This window comes from Phascolarctos cinereus, unplaced genomic scaffold, assembly GCF_003287225.1.
Source record: "Phascolarctos cinereus isolate Bilbo 61053 unplaced genomic scaffold, phaCin_HiC Scaffold_9;HRSCAF=440, whole genome shotgun sequence".
In the NCBI taxonomy this organism is placed as follows: Eukaryota; Metazoa; Chordata; class Mammalia; order Diprotodontia; family Phascolarctidae; genus Phascolarctos; species Phascolarctos cinereus.
The window spans coordinates 15,889,863-15,912,152 of record NW_027556402.1 but is presented as its reverse complement, the minus strand read 5'-3'; the positions used below and the strand labels follow the sequence as shown (position 1 = coordinate 15,912,152).

General features: G+C 48.0%; 2 protein-coding genes across 15 annotated transcripts in view; one reads left to right on the top strand and one right to left on the bottom strand.

Moving 5' to 3' along the window:
• Positions 1-610: 610 nt before the first annotated feature.
• On the top strand, positions 611-16,718 carry GRSF1 (G-rich RNA sequence binding factor 1). The gene is made up of 10 exons (XM_020988506.2): positions 611-1,126; positions 2,925-3,078; positions 4,895-5,050; positions 6,015-6,158; positions 8,708-8,843; positions 10,747-10,928; positions 11,655-11,776; positions 12,812-12,947; positions 14,381-14,465; positions 15,385-16,718. Exons 1-9 carry the CDS (start codon positions 782-784, stop codon positions 14,428-14,430), a joined length of 1,425 nt encoding a protein of 474 aa, XP_020844165.1. The 5' UTR covers positions 611-781; the 3' UTR covers positions 14,431-14,465; positions 15,385-16,718.
• A 1,186-nt stretch (positions 16,719-17,904) lies between these two features.
• RUFY3 (RUN and FYVE domain containing 3) overlaps positions 17,905-22,290 on the bottom strand; it is a 128,636-nt gene continuing 124,250 nt past the window's right edge. For 11 of the 14 annotated variants that reach the window (XM_020988513.2, XM_020988507.2, XM_020988511.2 and 8 more), the window contains one exon: positions 17,905-20,808. In XM_020988513.2, coding sequence (XP_020844172.1) covers positions 20,665-20,808 — 144 coding nt within the window. In that variant the 3' untranslated portion in view covers positions 17,905-20,664. The remainder of the gene's footprint in view (positions 20,809-22,290) is intronic. The other 3 variants (XR_002324927.2, XR_013484111.1, XR_002324928.2) reach the window with 3 other exon arrangements.

The following is a 22,290-nucleotide window of genomic DNA, read 5'->3' as shown; positions in this document are numbered from 1 at the left end:
AAGGGCTTAATAAAAGTTCTTTTCATTCATTCATCACAACATGAGATCCATCCAGTTAGGCATGGTTTCATTCTTGGTATCTGGATCTTACTGGCCCAGCACAGAGTAAGTGCTCAGTAAATGCTTTATTCAGCCCATTTATCACACTATAAGATCCTTGCAGGTCGGACCTTTTGTTTCATTTTTCTGCTTGTACCCTCAGCACCTAGCACGGTGTTTTGCACACAAGAAACGCCTACTAAGCACTTGCTGATTGACTGGTTGCAGAAAGGCCAAACCCCAAAGCTTGGGATTTTGCCTAGCTCGTTCTAGCCACCTGCAGGCAAAGCGGAGGCCTGGAAGATGCTCTCTCCCATCCCTCCCGTCGCCTTCGAGGAGACTGCAGGATCTGAGCGCCCGCCCCTCCCCCTCCCGGCCCCGCCCCCGGCCGCAGCCAAAGCAAGTCTGGTCCGGCGCTGCGTCCCTCGCGCCAGCTCTCCAGGCCCCAACCCGAGGCTTATCCAGGGCGGTCCGCGCCGGCGCGCGCGCGTCGGGCCAGTCGCTCGAGCCAGCACCCTCCCCAGGCCCCGCCCCCAGGAGGTTCCGGGGCGGGGCCAGGGCGGTCCGCGCCGGCGCGCGTGCGCGCTGGCCCCGCCGCTCAGTCGCTCGTGCCTGCTCCCCCCCCACGCCCCGCAGCGCATGTGCCCGGCGCCCTTGCCCGGCCCTGGATTCCGTTCCCTCGCAGTTCCCGCTGCCGCTGCCGCCGCAGCCACCCCTAGAGCCCGCGCCGGCCCCGCCGCCCATGGCTGGAACTCGCTGGGTGCTCGGGGCCCTGCTCCGAGGCTGCGGCTGCAACTGCACCAGCTGCCGGCGCACGGGCGCCGCCTGCCTGCCGCTCTACACGACCGCCGGCGCCTTCCCCGCGGGCGTATCGGGCCGCCGCCGCCTGCTGCTGCTGCTCGGGGCGGCCGCCGCCGCCGCCGCCCAGACGCGGAGCCTGCAGGCCGGCCGCCTGGTGGGGCCGCCCCCGCCGGCTCCGGTCAGCTCCGTGGCCGCGGCCGCCGCCTCCTTCCAGGCCCTGCGCGGGCCCCTGCTGTCCCCCGCCGTCCCCGCCGCCGCGCCTCCGCTAGGCCGCGGCTACAGCCAGGTACGCGGCGCGCTCCGGGCCGAGGGGGTGGGGGGGGAGCGCCGGGGGAGGGGGAAGCGCCGGAGGGGGAGGCCTGCGCGCGCACCCTGCTCTCGAGGCCTCTCCGCCCCCTGAGCGCGCCGGGCCGCCGCGTGCGCCCCTCCTTCCTCCAGCGTGGCGTGCGCCCGGCCCGGCGGGGGGCCGCGGGGGGAGGGGCGCGAGGCGCCGGGGCGAAGGTCACGGCCTGCCCTTCCCGGCCTGAGGGCTGGGGCCGGACGAAGGGCCCCCGGCCACCGGAAGCTGCGGGAGCTGCTCATCTCCCGGGACCGCGGGGCTCCCCACACTGCCCTGGGAGGTTTTTGCTGAATTCCAGGAGCATCGTGCCCCGTGGGAGCCTGTCTCCCTTTTCTGGGATCGTGTGATGCTTCTTCAGACCTTCCCAGGCCCTCCTGACCCCTAGGTAGGCTTGATGCCTTAGGACGGAACTCCAGGAAGGGACCCCAGAGGTGCATCCAGCCTGACCCCCGCTTAGGGGCATGGGGTCCCAGGTCAGAGCTAGAGGAACTTCAGGGGCCATCTTCCTCATTTTGCAAGTGAGAAAATAACTAAGTGACTTACTAAGATCACACAACTAAGATGTTGGAGGTAGGATTTGAATCCAGTTCTTCTGACCCCAGGGCCATGCCCTTTCTGTTATAGCAGGTGCTTCCACTTGACACTTGAGGCTAAACACCCTGGGAGGACGAATGAGTTGCTCCAGGTCGCACAGCTTGGGAGTGGGGTTCAGACATTGGTCTTCCCAACTCCAAATTCTTGCCAGGACACCCCACTGCTTTCTCTGCGCTGTCCTGGCTCTCGCAGAAGGGTAAAAAACGAGGAAGCCAAACAGTGGGGAGGGCCATGGCCTTGGGAAGAGCAGTCCACTCACTAGCAATCCTCCTCCACCAGGCTTATGATCAATTGTGTCTGAATCTCCTTGGACCTTTGCTGTTGGGGTGTGGGGGGCTGGCTTCTCTCAGCCTGCCATTAATTTTCTGTGATGTCTGTTGTCCTGGTCACTGGCAGTGTCCTTGAGGTCAAGGACTCTGGCCTAATTATTTTTGTAGAATGGTATTGTACGTAGCAAATGCACTGTCTTATTTAATAAGTGACCGTGAAGCTCTGCTTCACCCCAGCTCCTTTCATGGGCAGGTCCCCTGCCCATCCCTGGCCCTGCTGTGCCTTAAAGGTCAAAAGTCTCTTACAGGTGAGGCATTTTTGTCTGTGCAGGTGTGACAGACATTCTTGCCCTTTCAGTGATTCTTACCCATGCTTCCATTAATTTGCTGAAGTGCCAGGGTCATCAGGAATGAGAGAGAGAGAGAGAGAGAGAGAGAGAGAGAGAGACAGAGAGAGACAGAGAGAGAGAGTGTGTGTGTGTGTGTGTGTGTCTGTGTGTCTGTGTGTGTATGTATTTGAGAGTAAGTATTTGAGAGGCAGTTGAGGTTAAGTCACTTGCCTAGGGTCACACAGCTAGTAAGTGTCTGAGGCTGGATTTGAACTCAGGTCCTTCTGACTCCAGGGCTGATGCTCTATCCACTGCACAACCCAGCTGCCGCAGGAATGTGGTAAAGCTATTCATTCCAAAACATTCTGGAGTGAAATTCAGGCCATATGTAACTTCATATGCAACAAATGATGAAAGGGGAGGGAGGGATCAGTCCTGTGTGCTGCCATCTTGTTTCTTGACCATTAACTACATCAATGGCCTCTGATTTCTAAATGTTAATATAAAAAGCTCGCCAAGAACACGCTGTACATTTTTCCTTTCTCTTTGAAGGATTCTAATACATATCTGGAAGCCCTCCCCTCACTGTCTGAGCATGACCCGGCTTCACCCAAGTTAGGAGATGAGGAAGATGACATCTATCTCATTCGAGCCCAAGGATTGCCATGGTCCTGCACTGTGGAAGATGTGCTGAAGTTTTTCTCTGGTATATCTTACATGTGTTTTAAAGACAGTTCTCTTTTGTTAGGTCGCATCTCCATGGAGTTTGTACCGTTGAAAACAGCCACACAACTCTCAGGCACCCATTGAGACACATCACTGAGTGTTGACGTAGTTCGTGAGGGAAGATGGCGTCCTCTTTAATTATGTGCACGTATTAAGAATTATCTTGTCAGTTTTCAGAGAATTAGAATGTGATAAAATACATTTACTGCTTGAGCCGCATTGGCGTTTGCATCCTGCACAGCTGTACACAGTGAGAGCATTTGACAGAATGACTCTCTCGTGCTTGTTTCTGTTGGCTCATTTCAGAGCTTTTGGTCCCTCCTGGCTGGAGAAACATAATGGAATCTTTTTATTTTTTTAATGCTTCAGAAGCTGCTTTTGTTTTTTCAGCAGCATCGACAAAGATATCCCTATCTCTGCTGAAACTGTCCATTTAGATTTCTGATTGAAAGATGATAGATAAATCAGTTTTTACTGCATTTTCTTTGATTTATCTAGACTTAGGGTTCATGTACACACACACACAAGTCTGAAGACAGTGACCGGCTAGATTTCAAGGAATGCTTCCTGCCATGTGTGCCATCAGAAGACAGCATAATTGCCAAGTAGTATAAAATCCCTGTAAGAAGTTGCTGCTGTGAAGGTTTTTTGGTGTTCAGATCTGTTCAATTGGACCATAATTTTTCATCGTCCCCTTAAAGAGAAGCACTGCTTTTAAGAAAGTGATTCCTTAAAAATACTTTGAGGATTTTATTGAATATATTAAACTCTGACATTCATATAATTGTGCTAATTAAACATTCTAAAAAGCCACTCTAACAGAGTTCTTATCCTCAAGTTGCTATATTGCAAAAAAAATTTTTTACCTTTTTTTTTTTGAGGCAATTGGGGTTGAGTGACTTGCCCAGAGTCACACAGCTACTAAGTATCTGAGGTTGGATACGGACTCAGGTTCTCCTGACTCCAGGGCTGGTGCTCTATGCACTGAGCCGCCAACCTGTCCCATTGCAAAAAATTAGTGGGTCTTCTTGGTAATGGGAGAAAGAAGGTAAACTATAAGGGGGATGATTTGGAAGGGGTATTTGAAAATGTCTGAGGCAAGGAAGGACATGTTTGATCTCATTTAAGTGATTGGGAATCAACCTCGGAGTCAGGGTCAGCTAGGAAAGTATTTTGCCTGGATGGATCTCCTTTCCTCACTGTTGGAGATGGTGTGCTCAGGTTTGCTTGCTCACTGCATTCCTCTGAGAGAGCATGAGCCCCGAGGCTCTTTACACACCATCAGTGACGTGAGCAGCCTCCTCTGATGTCCTTCTTAATGTCCTGGCTCAGGTAGCATGGAGGCAGCCTACGTTCTTGAAGGCCAAGGTCAAGTGTAAACAGCTCCGTATGTCCTGTCAGGATCTCAGTGCCTTCACCTGGGTAGAGGAGAGGGGCTTAAGTATTTGTTGTGTATTGTTTCATTATTACTACTTGTGTTGAGCGACTTCGTCCAAGGACTAGAGGGGCATCCCCCCATCCTCCCCCAATCCTGGCAAAGACAGATTGTTTTGGCCACAACAATTAATGAAACTTTATTGAAGCCAGAGGCCGGGGGTTGGTGCCCACACGTCAGGACCCACAGCTCTTTGGAGTGTGTATGGTTCACGAGAGGAAGGCAGTTGTTATTTTGGCTGGAATGCAGTTGGGAGTTGGAAGTGTGCATGGGGGGTGGGGGCTAGGTATAGAGATAAAATGAGCGGTAGATTTGTATTTGGGTTTTTTTCTTACTTTCTCTTCTTTGGTCTCATTTTTAGACTGTAGAATCCGAAATGGTGAGCATGGGATCCATTTCCTCTTAAACAGAGATGGGAAACGCAGGGGAGATGCAGTAGTTGAACTGGAGTCGGAGCAGGATGTAAAGAAGGCCTTAGAAAAACACCACCTGTACATGGGCCAGCGCTATGTAGAAGGTAGGGGAGATCCGCCCTGGCAGCGTCCTTCTGCGCTGCCTTCACCTCTTCTCCTTTGACCTTCCCAAGACCTTGGGTCAGAGGTCACTAGCACAAGCACTGGTTAGCCATGTGTTACAGCAGGGGAGGGCGAGGCCCTAGAAGGTGAAATACCTTGTCCGGGGTCACGGAATGAGCAGGCCCCAGAACATGTGTCTCATTTCTTTTTCAGGGGTTTTGCCATAATCCAGTAGTTGATTACAAAGGAAGAAGAGAAAAGGAATGTTTAGCAGAAATTCATAAGAGGATTTCCTCTAAATAAACCATTAATTTTTAATGTTGTCATGACAGCTCAGTCACTAGTTTATTTTTGGAGTCATAGATGACCTACAGTTCCACAGGTAGAACGGGGCATTTCCTGGTGGGGAACAGCCTTCCCCGCTTTTAGAGAGTTGTCCAGGGTCCTGAGACTTAGGGCTTGCCCAGAGTCACGCAGTTAGTCTATGTAAGAAGTGGGCCCTGAACCCAGGCTTTGATTCTGAAGCTGGCTGTTCTCTAAGCCATGTTCTTCGTCCCCTCCCTGATGAACTTTGGTTTGCTCTCTTGATACCTTTATCTTTGCAAAACACTGAGACTTGGAAATTTTGGAATGTCACCAAAAAAATTTCCTCCCCTGTCTGTTTATTATTATAGGTGCTTCTAGGTACAATATTTTGGGTTTAAACTCCTGCTTGGAAGCTTGGGCCATTCTTAGAGGAGAAGTTAATGTGGAAGAGACAGATATTCCTGTCTTGACAGCTGTTGAGTTTTAGTTTAATCCCCTTTTTGGAACTTTAAAAGTGGGCAGATGCCCAGGAACCCCAGAGCAGCAGAGATTCCGCTGATCCGTTTTGGAGTTCTGTGATGCGAAGGGCATAGACTTGGTGGCCTCCTGCTTTGTGGGTTGTAAGTGTTTCTGTATCTGCTGGCGTTTTTCCCTCTGTAGTTTATGAAATAAACAATGAAGATGTGGACGCCTTAATGAAGAGCCTGCAGGCCAAATCGAGCCCTGTGGTGAACGATGGCGTGGTCCGTTTGAGAGGACTTCCGTACAGCTGCAATGAGAAGGACATTGTGGATTTCTTTGCAGGTGCCTCACCTTGTGTCTAGCACCATATCCTGCTCTCCTCACTGCCCGCCTTCCCCCTCATGTCCAGCCAAGCCTTTTCCTAGATGAATAGCTTGTTTTCCTTAGGAGAAATCATCCCTGGCATTTCAGTTGCTTTTCGAGTGTTGGTCGGTGGTGTTTCCCTTTGGAAATATTACTTGTTCTCATTGGAAAGCTGGGTGTTTTTTCTTAAATCCCTATGACCACTTTTCATTCTGTCTGTTCTTCTTTCCCAAAATAAAATCTCTCTTCAGCAAAAAAAAAAAAGTATAGTTACACAAAACAAAATCATATTGTGTCTCATGCTGCCTGCACCTCCAGTCCCTGACCCCCCCCCCAGAGGCGGGGAGCCTGAGTCATCCTCAGTGTCCTGGAGACCCCAGTAGTCAGTGGACCAGGCATCACCCTCAGGTCTTCTGTGGGCCCTTGTTCTCCTGCTTCTGCTCAGCTCACTCTGCCTCCATTCATCCAAGTCCTCCCGGGATTTTCTGGGTCAGCCTGTGGCATACTAACATTCTGTTACATTCACATCCCTCAGTGTGTTCAAGCATTCCCTCGTTGATGGCACCCGCCATGCTGCTAGCTTTTTGCTTAATGAGAAGTCGTGCTGTGGTTCTTTTGGACCTCGGGGCCTTTGTTATTTTGCTCTCTTTGGGATGTATGCTTATTAAGGGCTGTCCCTTGGCCAGAGGTTTTTGTGTACAGCTTAGTGACTTTCCCAGATTGCTTTTCAGGACAGCCAGACAGATGTGCAGCTCCCCTCCTAGCGTATGGCTGCCTGTCCCCCTTGGCCGTGCCATCATTGTCATTTCCCTTTTCAGTCCTCTGGGGCAGTTTTTCTGTTTGCTTCAGTTAGGGAAGAAATTGTGTCCACCTAAGTTCTCTCTCACTTTTTTTTTTTTTAGGCAATTGGGGTTAAGTGACTTGCCCAGAGTCACACAGCTAGTAAGTGTCAAGTGTTTGGTCAGAGGCCGGATTTGAACTCAGGTCCTCCTGACTTCAGGGCCGGTGCTCTATCCACTGTGCCACCTAGCTGCCCCTATAATTTTTGTGTGTGTGTGTGTGTGTGTGTGTGAGGCAGTTGGGGTTAAGTGCCTTGCCCAGATTCACACAGTGAGTGTTATGTGTTTGGGGCTGGATTTGAACTCAGGTCCTCCTGACTCCAAGGCCAGTGCTCAATCCACTGCGACACCTAGCTGCCCCCTCACTCACATTTTTACAGCTGTTCTTTCCATTCCTTTAAAATATTAGTAATGTGCCACTGATAATCCTAATCATAACATTAAGATACCCGGAGATTTCAGGAGGTAGAAGAGAAGTGAGTCCTGGAAGTCTGTGTAGAGCTTGTTAATTTTTAATTACCCTTTCTAGAGGAAGTCTGATACGAAAAGTCATGAGTTGAGAGTGGCCTGTGTTAGGCAAAGAAGGACTGAGAATGTTTGGTGCCTGGCTGTGTCTGACATTTTGTAATTTAGAAGTGGCTCGTCCTGTCTTAATTTTAACTTGTTTTTACCCACGTATTGGTCTTATTTTTTTGTATAACAGTTTCACCCCCATTTATTTCCCCCCTAAGTCTCACTTGTTCAGTTCCCTTGAATTGGGACAGCCGCTAAGTCTCCCTGCTGTGGACTTGGCAAGGGAGAGAGGTGGAAGAGCCTTGAAATCAGTTACAAATGAGGAAATGAAGGCGGTGAAGTGACTTGCACAAGGTTGCAGAGTCCTGAGTGTCAGACCTGGGATTCAAATAGCATCTCTTCCATGTCAGGGTCTGAGTTTTCTTCTTGTTCCCCAGGCCGGGCTGCACTGTGGGGGCAGAGCCCAGAGTTGGGGAGAGGAGGGAGCAGCAACCCCCAGGAGTCCTCACCCTCACTCAGTTTTCCTACCATAGAGGCTAGGTTTAGATTTGTTTAGTTTTTAATTTAAATGATTACTCTTTAGTTATTGCAGAGTCACTAACGTAAGCATTTCCTTGCACTCAGAACAGAGAAAGAGGATTGTACATGAAGCCATCAGTCTGTCTGGGAGGTCGAATTTTTTTTTTAAATTCAGCCCTTTCGATTCAAAGACATCCTGTCTGCTCTTGTCTCTTTCTGACCCTCCTGTTTTCTCCTGTGCATCCTTTGAAATGCTACAATGACCCTTTCTTCTTTTTCCTTTCTTATTTTGGACGCTGCTGTTGCTTGTCATTCTCCTTCCTCTACTAAAAAAAATTCTGTAACAGATGAGCATGGCCAAGCAAAATTAATCCCCACTAATCCCCACTGCGGCCTTGTGGCAAAACGATGGCTGCCCAGCTGCCCCTTGAGTCACCCTCCTCCAGCAGACCATAGCTAGTTTTTGCTGGCTCGTCTAAAACTCCTGTAATGATGTATCTGTTGTGGGGCAGGCACACAGCAGGGGCTTAATTAATGTTCATTGATTGGTGAGATCCTACAGATCACCAGGTGAAGGCAGTACAGTGACTTTGGTTAATTTTTTCACCCTACACTTGAGTTAGGGGCAGCAGATTGGAATAATTTTTCGGTTCTCAGGTCTGAGTATAGTTGACATAACATTTGTCATGGACCACCGAGGGAGAAGGAAAACAGGGGAAGCCTATGTGCAGTTTGAAGAACCAGAAATGGCCAACCAAGCTCTGCTGAAACACAAGGAAGAGATCGGGAACCGGTGAGTGAGGGGAGCAGGCCCCGGGGGGGGCGGTGCGCACAAGAGATCCTTCTGTCCTGAGAGGAGGCTGGCCGCCTGCGCCGCCTTCACGCGGGTCTGTCACATCTGTGCACGGCCAGCTCCTCCAGGACAGCGATATAATGTATCAAGAGTACAAAGCCAGGAAGACAGTCAGGAGGACCTGGTTTCAAATCCTGCCCGGGCGCCTCGCTTAACCCCTCTCTGCCTCGGTGTCCTCAGCTGTGAAATGGGAATGATAACCTCTCCCTCCCTCTCTCTGTTGTGGTGAGGATCAGCTGCAATGATCTATGTCTGTTGCAAACCTTAAAATACTATACAAATGCTGGCCATGCCAAGCAGTGGGCTTTTGGTTCTTATCAGTAGAAGTGGGTTAAATTTCATGCGGTGTCTTGGCCACACCGCGTGGCCTGTTACTTTTTGTTTACACTTTTTCATTTTCACTTGGTTTTTCCTGTTAACTGAGTTTTGTGGCAGACCTCAGAAGTGGCAGGACAAGTTGAACAGGTGGCACAGGGAGCCCTTTGTAGAAAGCTCACAGCCGGGCATGTGTATGATGACCGTAGATTGAGAGCTGGGTGTGACCTTAGAGGTCGTTGGGTCCAATCTTGGGAGCCAAGGCCCAGAGGGATCGGACGAATGGTCTGGGGACGCACAGCGAGGGCGGGTTACGGGCTCTACCCGACGCCATATGGTCTGTTGTAATTAGAGGTGCAAAAAAACATCAGTGCTGAGAAGGGAGCTGCCATTGAGGACGCTGGATTTGACACCTCTGGGCTTTTCCTTTTTGTAATCCCCCAGGACGAGGGGTGGGTTGGCTCTGAACCCTCCCAGATTTGTTCTTCTTTTCAGTCAGTGAAGGGAGACCAGCTCTGGATGGGCAGGTGGGCAGGGAAGCTTGTGGGAACTGACAACCCCCGTGGCAGCCCCGAGAGGTGACCTCTGACCAGGTGGAGAAGGTGTGGCTGCGAGGTGTTTTGGGGGCTTGCTACAGCAGCTGGGGAGGGTGGTCTCTCCTGTGCCCTGTCTGATTTCTGCTGAGTTGTGTATTTTAAAAGTGGTGTATTTATTTAATAAACACCTGGGAAGATTCAGAAGAAGAAAAGGGGACCTCAGGTGTCCTGCTCTCCAGTGCTCGGCTGTGCTGCTGCTGCCGCCGCTGCGGCGCCCTCTGCCTCCTCTCTCCTCTCCTCACGGCTGTCCCCACCAGCCACAGGGGCGGCGCGCCCCTCTGCCAGTGCAGCGCCAGCCCCGCGGCCTGTCCCAGGCTGGTTTGGGGGGCAAATGGGGTGGGGTGCCTCCACTCACTGCCTCTTGGTCCCCAGCGACATTTGGGCTCCGCTGAGTGGACGGGCAGCTTTGGGCTGGTCTTGATGCCATCGAAGCAGAGGGAGCTCTGGGGCGCAGGCCTCTGCCTCTTTATAAAGTGATCGACAAAAGGAGGCACAAAGTGTACATGCAGCGTGAGGGAGGATGGCCTCTGTGTCTCACAAAGCAGAATCAAGTGAGAGAGAGTGAACGGAAAATGACTCTGTGTGTCCTTCCCAGGGATATATGTGTGTGGTGTGGGTGCGTGTACACTGTTTATGTACAGGCATGTGTTGGGTGTCATTTTAGGCAGGGTGGGTGCTGCGTGTATGGGGTTTGCATCCCCGTATATGCGTGTGAGTGTGTGTGTGTACGGCCGCAGGGTGTCCCGGACATCTCATTGGGCCTGAAGCCGCTCCCTCCTCAGCCGAGGGATGTGGCCTGCCGGTGCTCAGGGCTTTCCCCTGCTCCCTTGTGCTGCTCACCTCCCCCTGCCCCACCCACCCCTTTGAGGGACAGCATCCAGGTGAAGCATCTTGGTGTTAAGTGTCCCTGCTCCTGTGGGCTTTTCAATCAGGTACATAGAAATCTTCCCGAGCAGGAGGAATGAAGTCCGAACACACGTTGGGTCGCACAAAGGAAAGAAAGCAGGGCCTCCTCTGGCCAAGTGTGCAACTGAGCCAGAATTGAGCTTTGAAGAGCCCGACGGGAGTGAGGAGCTTCGGCCAGTCACAGCGTTTGAGAACGAGAAGGAAATGGGTGAGTGCGAGGGGTACCCGGCTGTGACCCGTTTGTTACTCGTGCGCACCTGGCAGGGACAGAGACAGCCGACGTGTGCCTTCGTGTAGCGCAGAGGCGATGAAGCTTCCCCAGGCTCATTGCTTCTTGAACTTGTGGCCACACTCTCTGAGGTCTTTCACTAAAAAGTGAGCGGGGGAAGCTGAGGGGAGGTGACGAGATTCAGGGTCAGGGCTTTGCCTGCTGGCCATGCTGGGCCGCCCAGAGATCTGGGCCAAGAGAAGCATTTGACGTCCTTTTAGGAGTGGACTTACTCATTCTCTTGGTGCTACTTCATGGCCTTTTCTGTTGTCTGTAAGGCAGAAAGCGTTGCCTGCCTTGGCCTTGACTCAGAGCTAGTGACCCTGTTCCCTATTGTCGCCGGGACCCGACGGGTGACCCCAAAATGGCAGGCATGTGCCAAGTTCATTGACTCACACAGTGATCTCCGAAGGTGGTTGAACCTGAACTGTTCTGGCAGGCTGTGGTGCACTGAGGTGGCCTGAGTTTCTTTCTCTGGTCCTCAGTGTCCCTGGCATACCTTACGCTCAAGTCTCCCATCTTGGGGCTCTTCCAGCTCTGTCTACGGCCCTGGGATTCTCGGACCAATGTACAACCAGTTTGTGGCTTTTTGTGTGTGAGTGGGAGGTGCACGTTGTAAATGTTCTTATGTTCTGAAATTACTCTAGGGGTTTGTTTTCCCCCCAGAATTACCCAAGGAGGCCCTCGGGAAGACTCCTGAGGCTGCTGATTTTGGAACCATGCCCTCGTTGCATTTCGTTCACATGAGAGGACTGCCTTTCCAGGCTAATGCTCAAGACATTGTAAATGTATGTGGCAGAAGGACCTTTATCGGATTGAGCAACAGTGCTCGCTAGGACCTTTGTTAGAGAGGGCGCATCAGGAGCTGCCTTCGTGGGCACATGTCCTAAAGGACCCAAGGGCGGGACATAGTTTAATTTTCTGTGGTTGGAGAGTAGGTTTGCATGGTGTACTTTTGGGGAGGGGGTGGGGGGCTTTTTGCTCCCCACACGTTTTTCTTGTATTGACTTAAATGTGGGACGAATTGGGGGGAGGGGTCAGGGTTGAAGATAAGGGAGGGAGTGGGTGATAATCAAACCATAAAGTAAGTAGAATTACTGAGGGAGACAGAAAAAAGGAGAAAAGAGGGCCCACAGACCCAAACCTTTTGGGATCCAGGCCTGGTGGGGGCAGAAAGACCGAGGAGGGGAACGATGCCTATCTTGAGAGACTCACTAAATAGGGAGGCTGGCCTTTGGGGATAGAGAGGCCATGGGGCAATTTCAGGCCAAGGATGATGTAGAGAGAGGGCATTCCATTCAGAATTAAGAGAATGACGGCCAGCATTTATATAGTGCTTTAAGGTTGCAAAGCATTTATGTTATCCCATTTGATCATCAAAGCAGTGAGTGTAGAATCTCAGCCCCCCCTGGAATTCTTGTAGTCAAACCCCATCATTTTCTTTTTTATGGGTGAGGAGCCTGAGGTCCAGGGGGAAGGGGGGCAGAGAGAGAGAGAGAGAGAGAGAGAGAGAGAGAGAGAGAGAGAGAGTGTGTGTGTGTGTGTGTGTGTGTGTGTGTGTGTGTGTGTGTGTGTTCAGGGACATCACACATCTTAACAGTGTTTTTTGGTCCTGCTTTCTAGTTCAGGTTGGGGGTGGGGTGCCTTCATCGCTGTTGAACTTGAGATGGAGGATGGCCTTTTGGCTTCAGGCAGCACAGACAGGAGAGGTGGATCGAGTCAGCCAGGAGTGGATAGTGTGGGTGGGAGCCATGAGGGACAGTGTGGTGGATGTTTGGACAGATGCTAGCATTCCGGTGTCTCTCTCTGTCTTGTCCACGTAGTTTTTCGCTCCGCTGAAGCCTGTTCGGATCACCATGGAATACAGCTCCAGTGGGAAGGCCACGGGCGAAGCCGACGTGCACTTCGAGACCCACGAGGACGCCGTGGCGGCAATGGGCAAGGATCGGTCCCACGTGCGTAAGTGGCATTCCTGCGTGCGCTGCTAGAGAGGCTCAGGAGGGCTCCCAGGCCTTCCCAGGCCTTCCCCGGCCCGGCAGCTTGTTTGGAAAGCTGCCTTCTTGGTGGTACAGCGTGGAATAAATTGTGCTTTCAGAAGCTTCCCTACATGTGCTTCAAATTCACATTATACTCAGCCTGCTGAAGCTTTTCAGCCCTAGCAGTTTACTTAAATTTTTGTGGTGGTGATGATAATTTTTTTTTAAAGTAGACAAGCCGGCCCAGCCATCCTCCCAGCCGGCAGGAGGTGGCCTCCATCCTGGTCCCCTGCCCCTCCCCGGCAGAGGTCACCTTCCTTAGCACCGCCACAGGGCTCTTGCCTCGGGGCCAGCGTGGCTGCACTTAGGTGACTGCCTCTGACTGCCTGTGCTTCCTCCCTCTTGGAGCCCGGCGGCATTCTGCCGAGGGCAAGTAAATGTTTTTAGCCATTCCCCGGCCTAGGTTGTTCTCAGCCTTTTGCTGCTTAAAAAAGTGTTGCAGTGACTATTTGGGGGCCTTTTTATCTTTGGCTTCCTTGGGAGATGTATGATAAGTGTGTTCTGTAGGTAATAGGGTACGGAAGCCTTAGTCATGTTTGGCATAATTCCCAGTATCCTTGTGCAGCCCCTCTAATCCCATGAACCTTTTTGGTAATCTGTGTCAGTCTGCTGTGTGTGTGAAGGGTGAAAACAGGCTTGTTTTGATTTGTATGTCTTTTATTAGAGATTTGGAATCATCTTTCATGTGGTCAGTAGTTTATTCTTTTGAGAACTGTTTGCTCATATCCTTTGACCACACTTAACTCCTGGGGGACTGACTTTAAAGATTTATTTTTGAACCTAATGGCAATTGTGCAGATATCCTGGATGTGATTAGAAAGCACTTACCAGATGGGAAGGATTTTATATACTGTGACAGTTTTTATTAACAATACTTATAAATAATTAATTAGTTTTTTGCATCAGAAAGTTTTCATATCTGATTTTTCACTTTATAAATTTACTAGATAGACCTTACTGGAGAAGAAAACATAATCTACATTTATTTATTGAATAAGCCCAGTGGCATTATATTGTACTGCAAAAAGGCTTCTGGGCATATTTACACATGTTAAGTATAGATAGAACAACCAAGGTCTGCCATCATTAATAGAAATAGTTGGCACTGAGAACATAAGGATCACTAACCTCAAGGAGATTACATTGTATTTAGGGGAACAGAACAAGTACATTTATAAGTATGCTAGAATTAAGTACAGTGGATTTCTCAGTCCATGTTCTTAAAAAGGAAAAAAAAACAATGGAGAAGAGTTTTGGAAAGGGCTGGGTTAGTGGCTGAGCAGTGGGGAATCCTGATCTGTTTGTCCCCCCCCCCTTTTAATCAGTGCTTTGTTATTATTTTTGGGTGCTCCCCAGAGCATAGGTATATCGAGCTGTTCCTGAATTCTTGTCCAAAAGGAAAATAGAGTTGCCAGGAACATCATTGAATCCATGTAACAAGGTAAATTTAAGATCACCTGTGAAAAAATAATCATGACTTAGGAGGGTCCATAAATTTGCAGCAAGGCAAAAAGTGTTCCTCTTTGATGAGCTCAGAACACAGCCCTCCACCCCTGTTGGTAATTAGTTCTGCGAAATGTGATGTTGGCAGAACCACATTAGAACACTTTCACAAATGGTTTACTGCCAAATGATGTGTGAGATTGAGTTATTCTACATTAACAGTGTGGTTGCGAAACTTACTTTGTCTTAGAAGCCTTGTAGAGGTTGTATCATGGTTATGTCATGTCTGTGGATGGATCTGTGATTCTCGTCTATGCCCTTTAATAAGTCTTCCAGAAAGGATCCATCCCCATTGTTTAGGAAAAAGCAGGATTAACATTGGGCAGAAGAGTGAGGTCTCAGGCAGTCAGGGCATGGAGAGCTGGTGGGTGAGTGGTCAGGAACCACAGCTCTTCATGAGGCTGCATTGGGACCGGCTCTTGGGAATGAACACATGGGGAGTGCTTGACTGCTGTGGGTATGGTCAGCGTCTGGGCTAGGTCTGGGGCACAAGAGATTTTTGGTCTTGAAATCAATAATCTCCTTTTTCCAAAAATGGTATTTTATAAGGAAGCCTCCCTTTTAGTATTATTTGCTAAAACTCCATAGGCTTAAGTTTTCATCAGTACATTAAATGTGTTCTGCCAAAATTTCCTCCAAGGGCTATCTAACCTCATACCAACCCCTTAGTAATAATAGTTAGCATTTATATGGTGCCTCCTGTGTGCCAGACACTGTGCTAAGCGCTTTGCAAATAGGATCTCATTTGATCCTCACAACAGCTCGGGAGAGAGGTGCACCTACAAAGTTTTAAGCACTTTGTTTTCCTTCTTAATTTGATAAAGGTTCAGAATGGTTTCTTATGGTTTTATTTTCAGGATGAAGCAAGAAGCATTTGATTTGCACACCTATCTTGGACATGGAATCCAGAGTTTTATCAGCAGCTTTGTCTAGTAAATTTTTTGTGTGTGTGGGGGTGTGGGGTTTAATAGCTTTGAAGAAAAATTCCATAGCTGACTGTTTAGAAAGAAGATTCAGTTTGGGATTATGAAATAAACCACCCATTTAAATTTTTGTTTATGCTGTCTAGGATCTCATTGAAAATCAGATCTTTATTCATATGCCCACACAGCTTGATGGGGAGAGCAAACCTAACCCAGCTACTCTTCATTTTTATTCAGTTAACCTTGTTTTTATAACTTAGACAAAGGTTTTGTTCTCTGTGGATGGAGAACCCTGATGCAAAATTCCTAGTTTGAAGGCTGTAGTTGTAGCAGAGTATTGACGACTGCAACCAGGCGCTCACCAAAGCAGGGAAAGGTTTCTGAACTTGGGGGAGGAAGGGTGGTCTTCAGATTTAACCGTAACCAGTCAGGAGGGGTGGGAACCCAAGCTGAAAACGTACCTGGTTGTTAGTGAAGGCCGATTTTCTTAATATAAATGTTGTGGTCCCTTAAGCCTTATGATATCTAACATTGGTGCCTGGTGAATTTACATGGTAATTAAGCAGTGCTGTAGATTAAGGGAATCTTAACTTCATCTTAAAGGTGCCTGAACTCTAAAAAAAATGTACACCCTTCATGGGGTTAGTTTTGAACCAAGTAAAATGAACAGAGCTTGTAAGTCCAGTATGGAGGGCAGCGGCTTCAGGCGAGCCCTCCGCCTGCCTGCCTGCCTGCCGTCAGCCCCTCCTGGGCAAGGCACACCTTTGTCATTCCCGCCATCCGTCCGTCCTTCCCTCTGCAAGCACAGGTGCATGCGTGTGGTCCCAAAGCTCGATGCAGTGCCTCACTTATGTGAAGCATGGACTGGATCAGTCCCCAGAAGGCTTCTAGATAAAGCTGTGCTCCTCTCACACTGTGGCAGTATCTTCTGGTTTACTCTTTTAAATAGCTCCTTCACTTAACCCATTCACAGCCGCCGACTCCAAAGTTTTGTGCTTCGCTAAGTTGACGTGCACCCGTCCAGGTGAATCCAAGTGCTGTGTGCTTTCCCCTCCCCCTTTGCTGCGCCTCTTCTCAGGATGACAGGTAGTTTACCAGGAAGAGCAATCAAATTTCTGAAAACTAATTACCCCAGGACTGTGGGAGATGGTGTCTGCAAGAGGGGAGTTTTGTCTTCTCTCACGTACTACATTACCATATGTAATTACCAGCTAAAAATATCAAATCACTGTACTGTAAAGTTAGTCAATAAATGAAGGCTTATTTCAGACTGGCGAGTATTTATTCATGGTGTGTCTATGTGCACACATCTTAATTCAGGTTTACCAGCTGAAGTAGAAATAAATGGGTGCCCCTGTCCCCTTGTCCGGCACCGTGCTGGTTGTCGCTGTTCCTAGAGGTTCATTAGCGAGCCCCATTTTGGAGCTTAGGCCTCAGAAAGTTGAACCTTGTTGTCAGTACCAGCAGCATGGGTGACATGGGCCCGAAGAACCCATCCTTAATGGTCCATGGAAAGATCCGTTTCTGGGGAAGGGATGAGGGAGGTTTTTTGAGGTATGGCAAACTGCCAAGAGGCTTCCTTTGCCACGAGTGGCCAAATTCTTGAGTGTGCTCTCCCTCGCCTTGGCTGGCACCCCTAGCATCTGGTCAAGAATGGGGGCTTGGCTGAAAATGCCCAGTCATTTAGCAAGCGATTGGGGGCAGAAGACCCAATTAGCACAAGGATCAGATCGACTGAGTTCACACTATTCAAACTTATAATGTAAGACAGGGTAACTGAAATATGTTGTGTTCAGTCACGCAGTGCTTAATAATTGTGTAAAGAAAATTCTGTGCCACTAACACCTGTTTATCAAAGGAGGAATAAGGTAAGGGCCTAAACCACATAATGGAAATAGCCCATTGTCATCTTTTTTCTCGTTATTTTGAGCAAGGTCTCCTGTGCGATAATGTATCCAAATTCATTAACTGCTATGTGGAAGGTATAATGACTTAAGAGCAGTATCTTACTGTGACAGCCTTGGGCTGTCAAGAGGCACAAAACACGATGGAATAGGATTGTGCGAGTCCAGAGGAGGACAGACAGTCCCTTCTGGACAGGGTCAAACATTCAAATTCTTAGTGGAAGCTTCCCCCATTAGGGCTGGGGGAGCAGGGACACCTCAGATAGGACCTGTTTGGTCTAAGAGAACGCAGGCCCAACTTTAAAGGGTTCAGTTTATGTTCATCTGTTTCCAAAAATTGGTATTCGGAAATCAAAATGTGCGTGCACACACACACAAGAGTGGAGGGAAGTGTTTGATTTTATCTTCTGACCTTAGGAAAAGAGAGAAGCATGTCCATAACACTGGTATATAAAATGATTCTGGAAGCTACATGGGAAGTGTTCTACATGGTTAGCAGAGGTACAAAAGTAATAGAAATGGAGTGGAGTGAAAAAAAACAACTAGAAAACAAGATCAAATAAATTTATTTAAGAACAAAACTGTTCTACAACCTTTGAATCAAGCCAGTTGAGGGAACACCCTGGAAGTCTATCCAGGACCTAAGTGAAGCCCTGCTTTCAAGGGAGCCCTGAGATCTGACTGAGCCTGAGTTGGGCGACTTACATGACCTGAAGTGAAGAAAAGCACTGTGGAAAACTGGGAAACAGTCTGATTCACGCACTGAAATACTGAAAGGCCTGGTCCATAACCTTAACTAGCAAGTATTTGCCATGATGCTAGCCTCAGCATTATTTTTGGCCTGGCCCTGCTTTTAAAGTATTTCTGAAAACCAATCCTATGCACACCTCAAGAGACTCTCCTACTCCTTTAGACACTTATCTGTTATTCTAGGACCACAAAAGGCTGCTTTTATTGTATTAGGAGTGTCCAAAATCTTTGGATTTGGGGTCCTCCGCCAAGCAGGCAGATTAGTGACTAAAGGGAATAAAGCCAATTTGTTAGAAAAATAGTATTTTTTAAAAGTTCATTTAGTCAATACAAATCACATCTAACAAACTCAACACAGTGGATTTGGTGGGGTGAAATAGGGACATCAGTAAACCTTGGGTTTGCAAGTTGGGGATGAAGATGAAATTATTTATCTACAAGAATCAACTGGAGAGATTCAATGTGAAAAAGTTTTTCTTAGGGCTTAGAAACTCTCAAAATAACTGCTTCTGCATGTAAAAGCAGGAATTTTCATTCTTAGCTGTCAACTCATTTAATAAGATTGTTTTAATGGGCTCTATAGATCCTGGATTAGCAGAGATAGCAGCAGATAGTCCTTTGCAAAATGACCCCGTATCAGGTCTGTGGAGCGATGCAGGCCACCTCTTACATATATAGCAAACTAAAAACACCTCTTTAGTGTAAATAATCTAACTTGGGGGATAATCTGCACACTTCAATGCCTTTAGTCAAATTGGGATCTCTACGGGACTGAACTGCTGGTGTCCCTTTCAAAGCAGTAATATTAGTAATCACTTCATCTCTTTCAATTATTGTACTAATGACAAAGCACCCAGATTCCATTAGAGGCTTTATTTTTTGAAAGTCAAAACAAAACCTCATTGAGTAAGATATACACCCTGAACAATGAATTTCACCTCCTCCTCCTTAGGGCTGATAGATCCCAAACACCTTTGCCATTTTGGAGTAACTTGTACTTCCTAAGAAGCCTAGATAGAAAAATTCAGTAGTAATAATACAAAGAGAAAAAAACCTGGGCCACCGTTTAACTTTTCTCAGTAATATTGAATGCCGACCTCATCCAGTGGCACTGTTAGTTTTCTGAGGGATTTTCCCAACATTCCTTAAGAAGATAACCTTATTCTTCTTCTCAGACCCCATATCCTTTCTAGCAAATGACATTTTTAAGAAAAGTATTACTGGACTAAGTTATTTCTTTCTCAGGAGTTTTAAGTCTAAGCAGAATGTTCTGTTTTCTCCAGCTGCAGCTGGGGGCAAGATCACCTAAATACTCTGTCTCACAATTTTCCCACAGATTTTCTGAAGGGAAAACATTCCATGTCTCACCCCCCCCTTTCCCTTCTACCAAGGGTTGTCTCAGTGTGACCCATCAAATAAAGCAGGCCATTAATGCCAAACCCTTAATTCTGCTATGAAAACATTTTGTTTCTAAATCACTGGCCCAGTCGAGAAAAAGTAACTGTTAAAACTGCTTAAAGTCACACTCATTTCAGAGCCATCCACTCTCAGCTGTGGACAAATGAAATCCAGGTTTAATTTATGCTTGGTTGACCAACACCAGTTCTCCATATTTAAGCTAAAGTCCTTGTAGTGATCCTCCTATAGGTTTCAAAATTGATGCCTTTTCATTTCACCTGTTTCTGAATAGATCCCTTTCTTACCCCCAAAGATTAAAAGAGGAAAGCCAACGGTCTGACTGATGGTCTATGCGACATTTCACAACCATAGTCCCCACCTCTGGAAGGATTTCCTAAAATTTCCACCCCAACAGGTGTTGTTGAGGACTCTGGAAGCAATGATCATTTTTCTATGGGACTGGCCTATTGGAATTTAGATGTTGGCCAACAGGTGACTTCAGCGGGGCGCTTGTGGTAAGGACTTGGGGAAAGTCCCCACTTTACTCTTGCTATTCTGGCAGAAAGAATTTAGGCCAACAGCAGGAACCTCTTGATGCTAAAAGTAGATTAAAGAAATTGCCACCTTGTGTTAAGTACATTCAGAATATATAACCAGTATCCCTGAGGTCAAGTTCACAGTTTGACAAAGATGATTAGAGGGGATGGGAGGATGAACTCATCAGTGTCTGGTGGCAGAAAAAACTAACCTTTCTCATTTGCTCTTCCGTGGACCTGCCAATTCAACAGGTCTAAAGGAAACTTGGTTGTACATGCTAAATTATTTTTCTCCCATGGTTTGAACAAGTTCTTCAAAAAGTGACCCTGCCTCTGTTCCTGAGCTTATCCAGCCATCTAAAGTCATTCTATACAATAAATATACTCTCGAAGGGAGGGCACTTTGAAGGGGAGACAAAATCAACTGAGCTTTTATCTGTCGTCACTGTGGAAGGAGGGAGGGCAGTTCTGAGCGCTCCTAACACCTACCCTCCCTGCCTGGCTCCTGTGACGTCAGATTTCTCTCCCTCTCCAAGTCCTAGCTGATTCTAAGGTATGGCCTTTGGTACAAGCCTCTGCCCCTTAGCCCAGGATGAAGCGATCTGGCCCCAGTCTGGTCCCCAGCCTTAGGATGGGCTGACCGAGTACTGTTTCAACAGGCGGTCACGACAAGGATTGCACACTGGCTCAGGGTTGATGCTGGAAGGGAGGGGCAGCTCGCTGGCTGAGCAGGCCTGGCAGAAGGTGCCTCCACAATTCTTGCACATGTTCTGCAATGAAGAGGAAAGACGGGGGTAAGACAACCAGAAACCAGCAGACAGAACAAGGAACGTATCAGTGGGTACTTCCTGGGTCTCCGATGCACACTTCTGGTACTAGGAAACACTTGCCTTAATTATGTCATCTGCAAAATGGGGACCATGATAGCTACATGTGCTTACCTGATGGGAAAATAACCCTTTATAACCTTTAAAATACTGTACACAGAGGCAGTGTGGAGGATGGAAAAGAGAACCAGCCCCTGAGCCAAGGAGACCTGGTTTCAAGTCCTGTCTCTGACATATACTGGCTGGCTGTGTGACCCTAGGTAAATCATTTAACCTCAGTATATTTCTATTTATTTTGTTAAATATTTATATGTGAAAAAAAATCTTAACATTCATGTAAAAAAACGGTGATTTCCAAATTGACTCCCTCCTTCCCACCCCTTGAGAAGACAAGCAAAAGGACAAGGCAATCATTTAACCTCTTGGCTCCCAGAGTGACTGGCAGCGTAGGTGCCGACTGGAGCTTCCGACACGGATGAAATGAGATCTGGTCCCAAACCAAAGGGCCCCAAAGGTGAGCAGCGGTTAGTAGGTTTACAACCAAAGCTGAGCATGTCATTAATTATTTATACTAATAGCAACAGGCAGTAATACAAGTGAAAAGAGCTAGATCATTTTTTCCTTTGGTATTATAATGCATCCCCCTAGATTAGGGGGATCTAATTATGTTTATCTTTAGCTAATACTAAAATTAGTTTCCACTTGTGAGCACACATCAATTAAAGGTAGGAAGCTGGCCTACCCACTGGCAGGGAATGAAATGTCTGCCAAGGACATCCAGGTAAGAGTTATGATTCAACACCTTCAATGACTGAAGCGATGCATGGGTGGTAAAACAGTCAACATCAAAAACAGAGCTTGGAATTGGATGTCCTGACTTTTTCCATAGTTATTTCTTTTAAGAAGGAGGCAATGGGTAATGTCAGTGGCTGGCCTTGAGAAGACCATTCCTTTTTTTGTTTAACTGTTAATTATTATATATCATCACCTTCATTTCCAAAGAGATTCCTAGCTAGCTACCTTCCCCTGTTCAGCAAAATTCACCACCACATCTATCGTGCCATATTCTACACCCATCCCTACCACCATCTTTGTAAAGAATGGAAGGAGGTAACCTTTTTGAGATCATACTTGTCTCAGGTGGGGGTCCCAAGGCTGTGAAGGGGCATCCCCCAACATCCCTCTCCCTGTTTGACTTTGTTAGCTATGATTAGGCTGTCCTCCCCATCCTGTTCTGGGCCTATGCATCATGTTTTGTGACATTCTAGGTTTAGGGCATACAGGAAGAACTACCGTGGGCCATAGTTAGCTGACCCCTGTTTTAAAGCATTTTTCTTTGGAAAAGAGAGGCACATATTTGGAAATTTAGGTACATGCCCCTTTGCTGCTGTCATTTCTCTGAAAATCTGCTTTACACTCATCTTC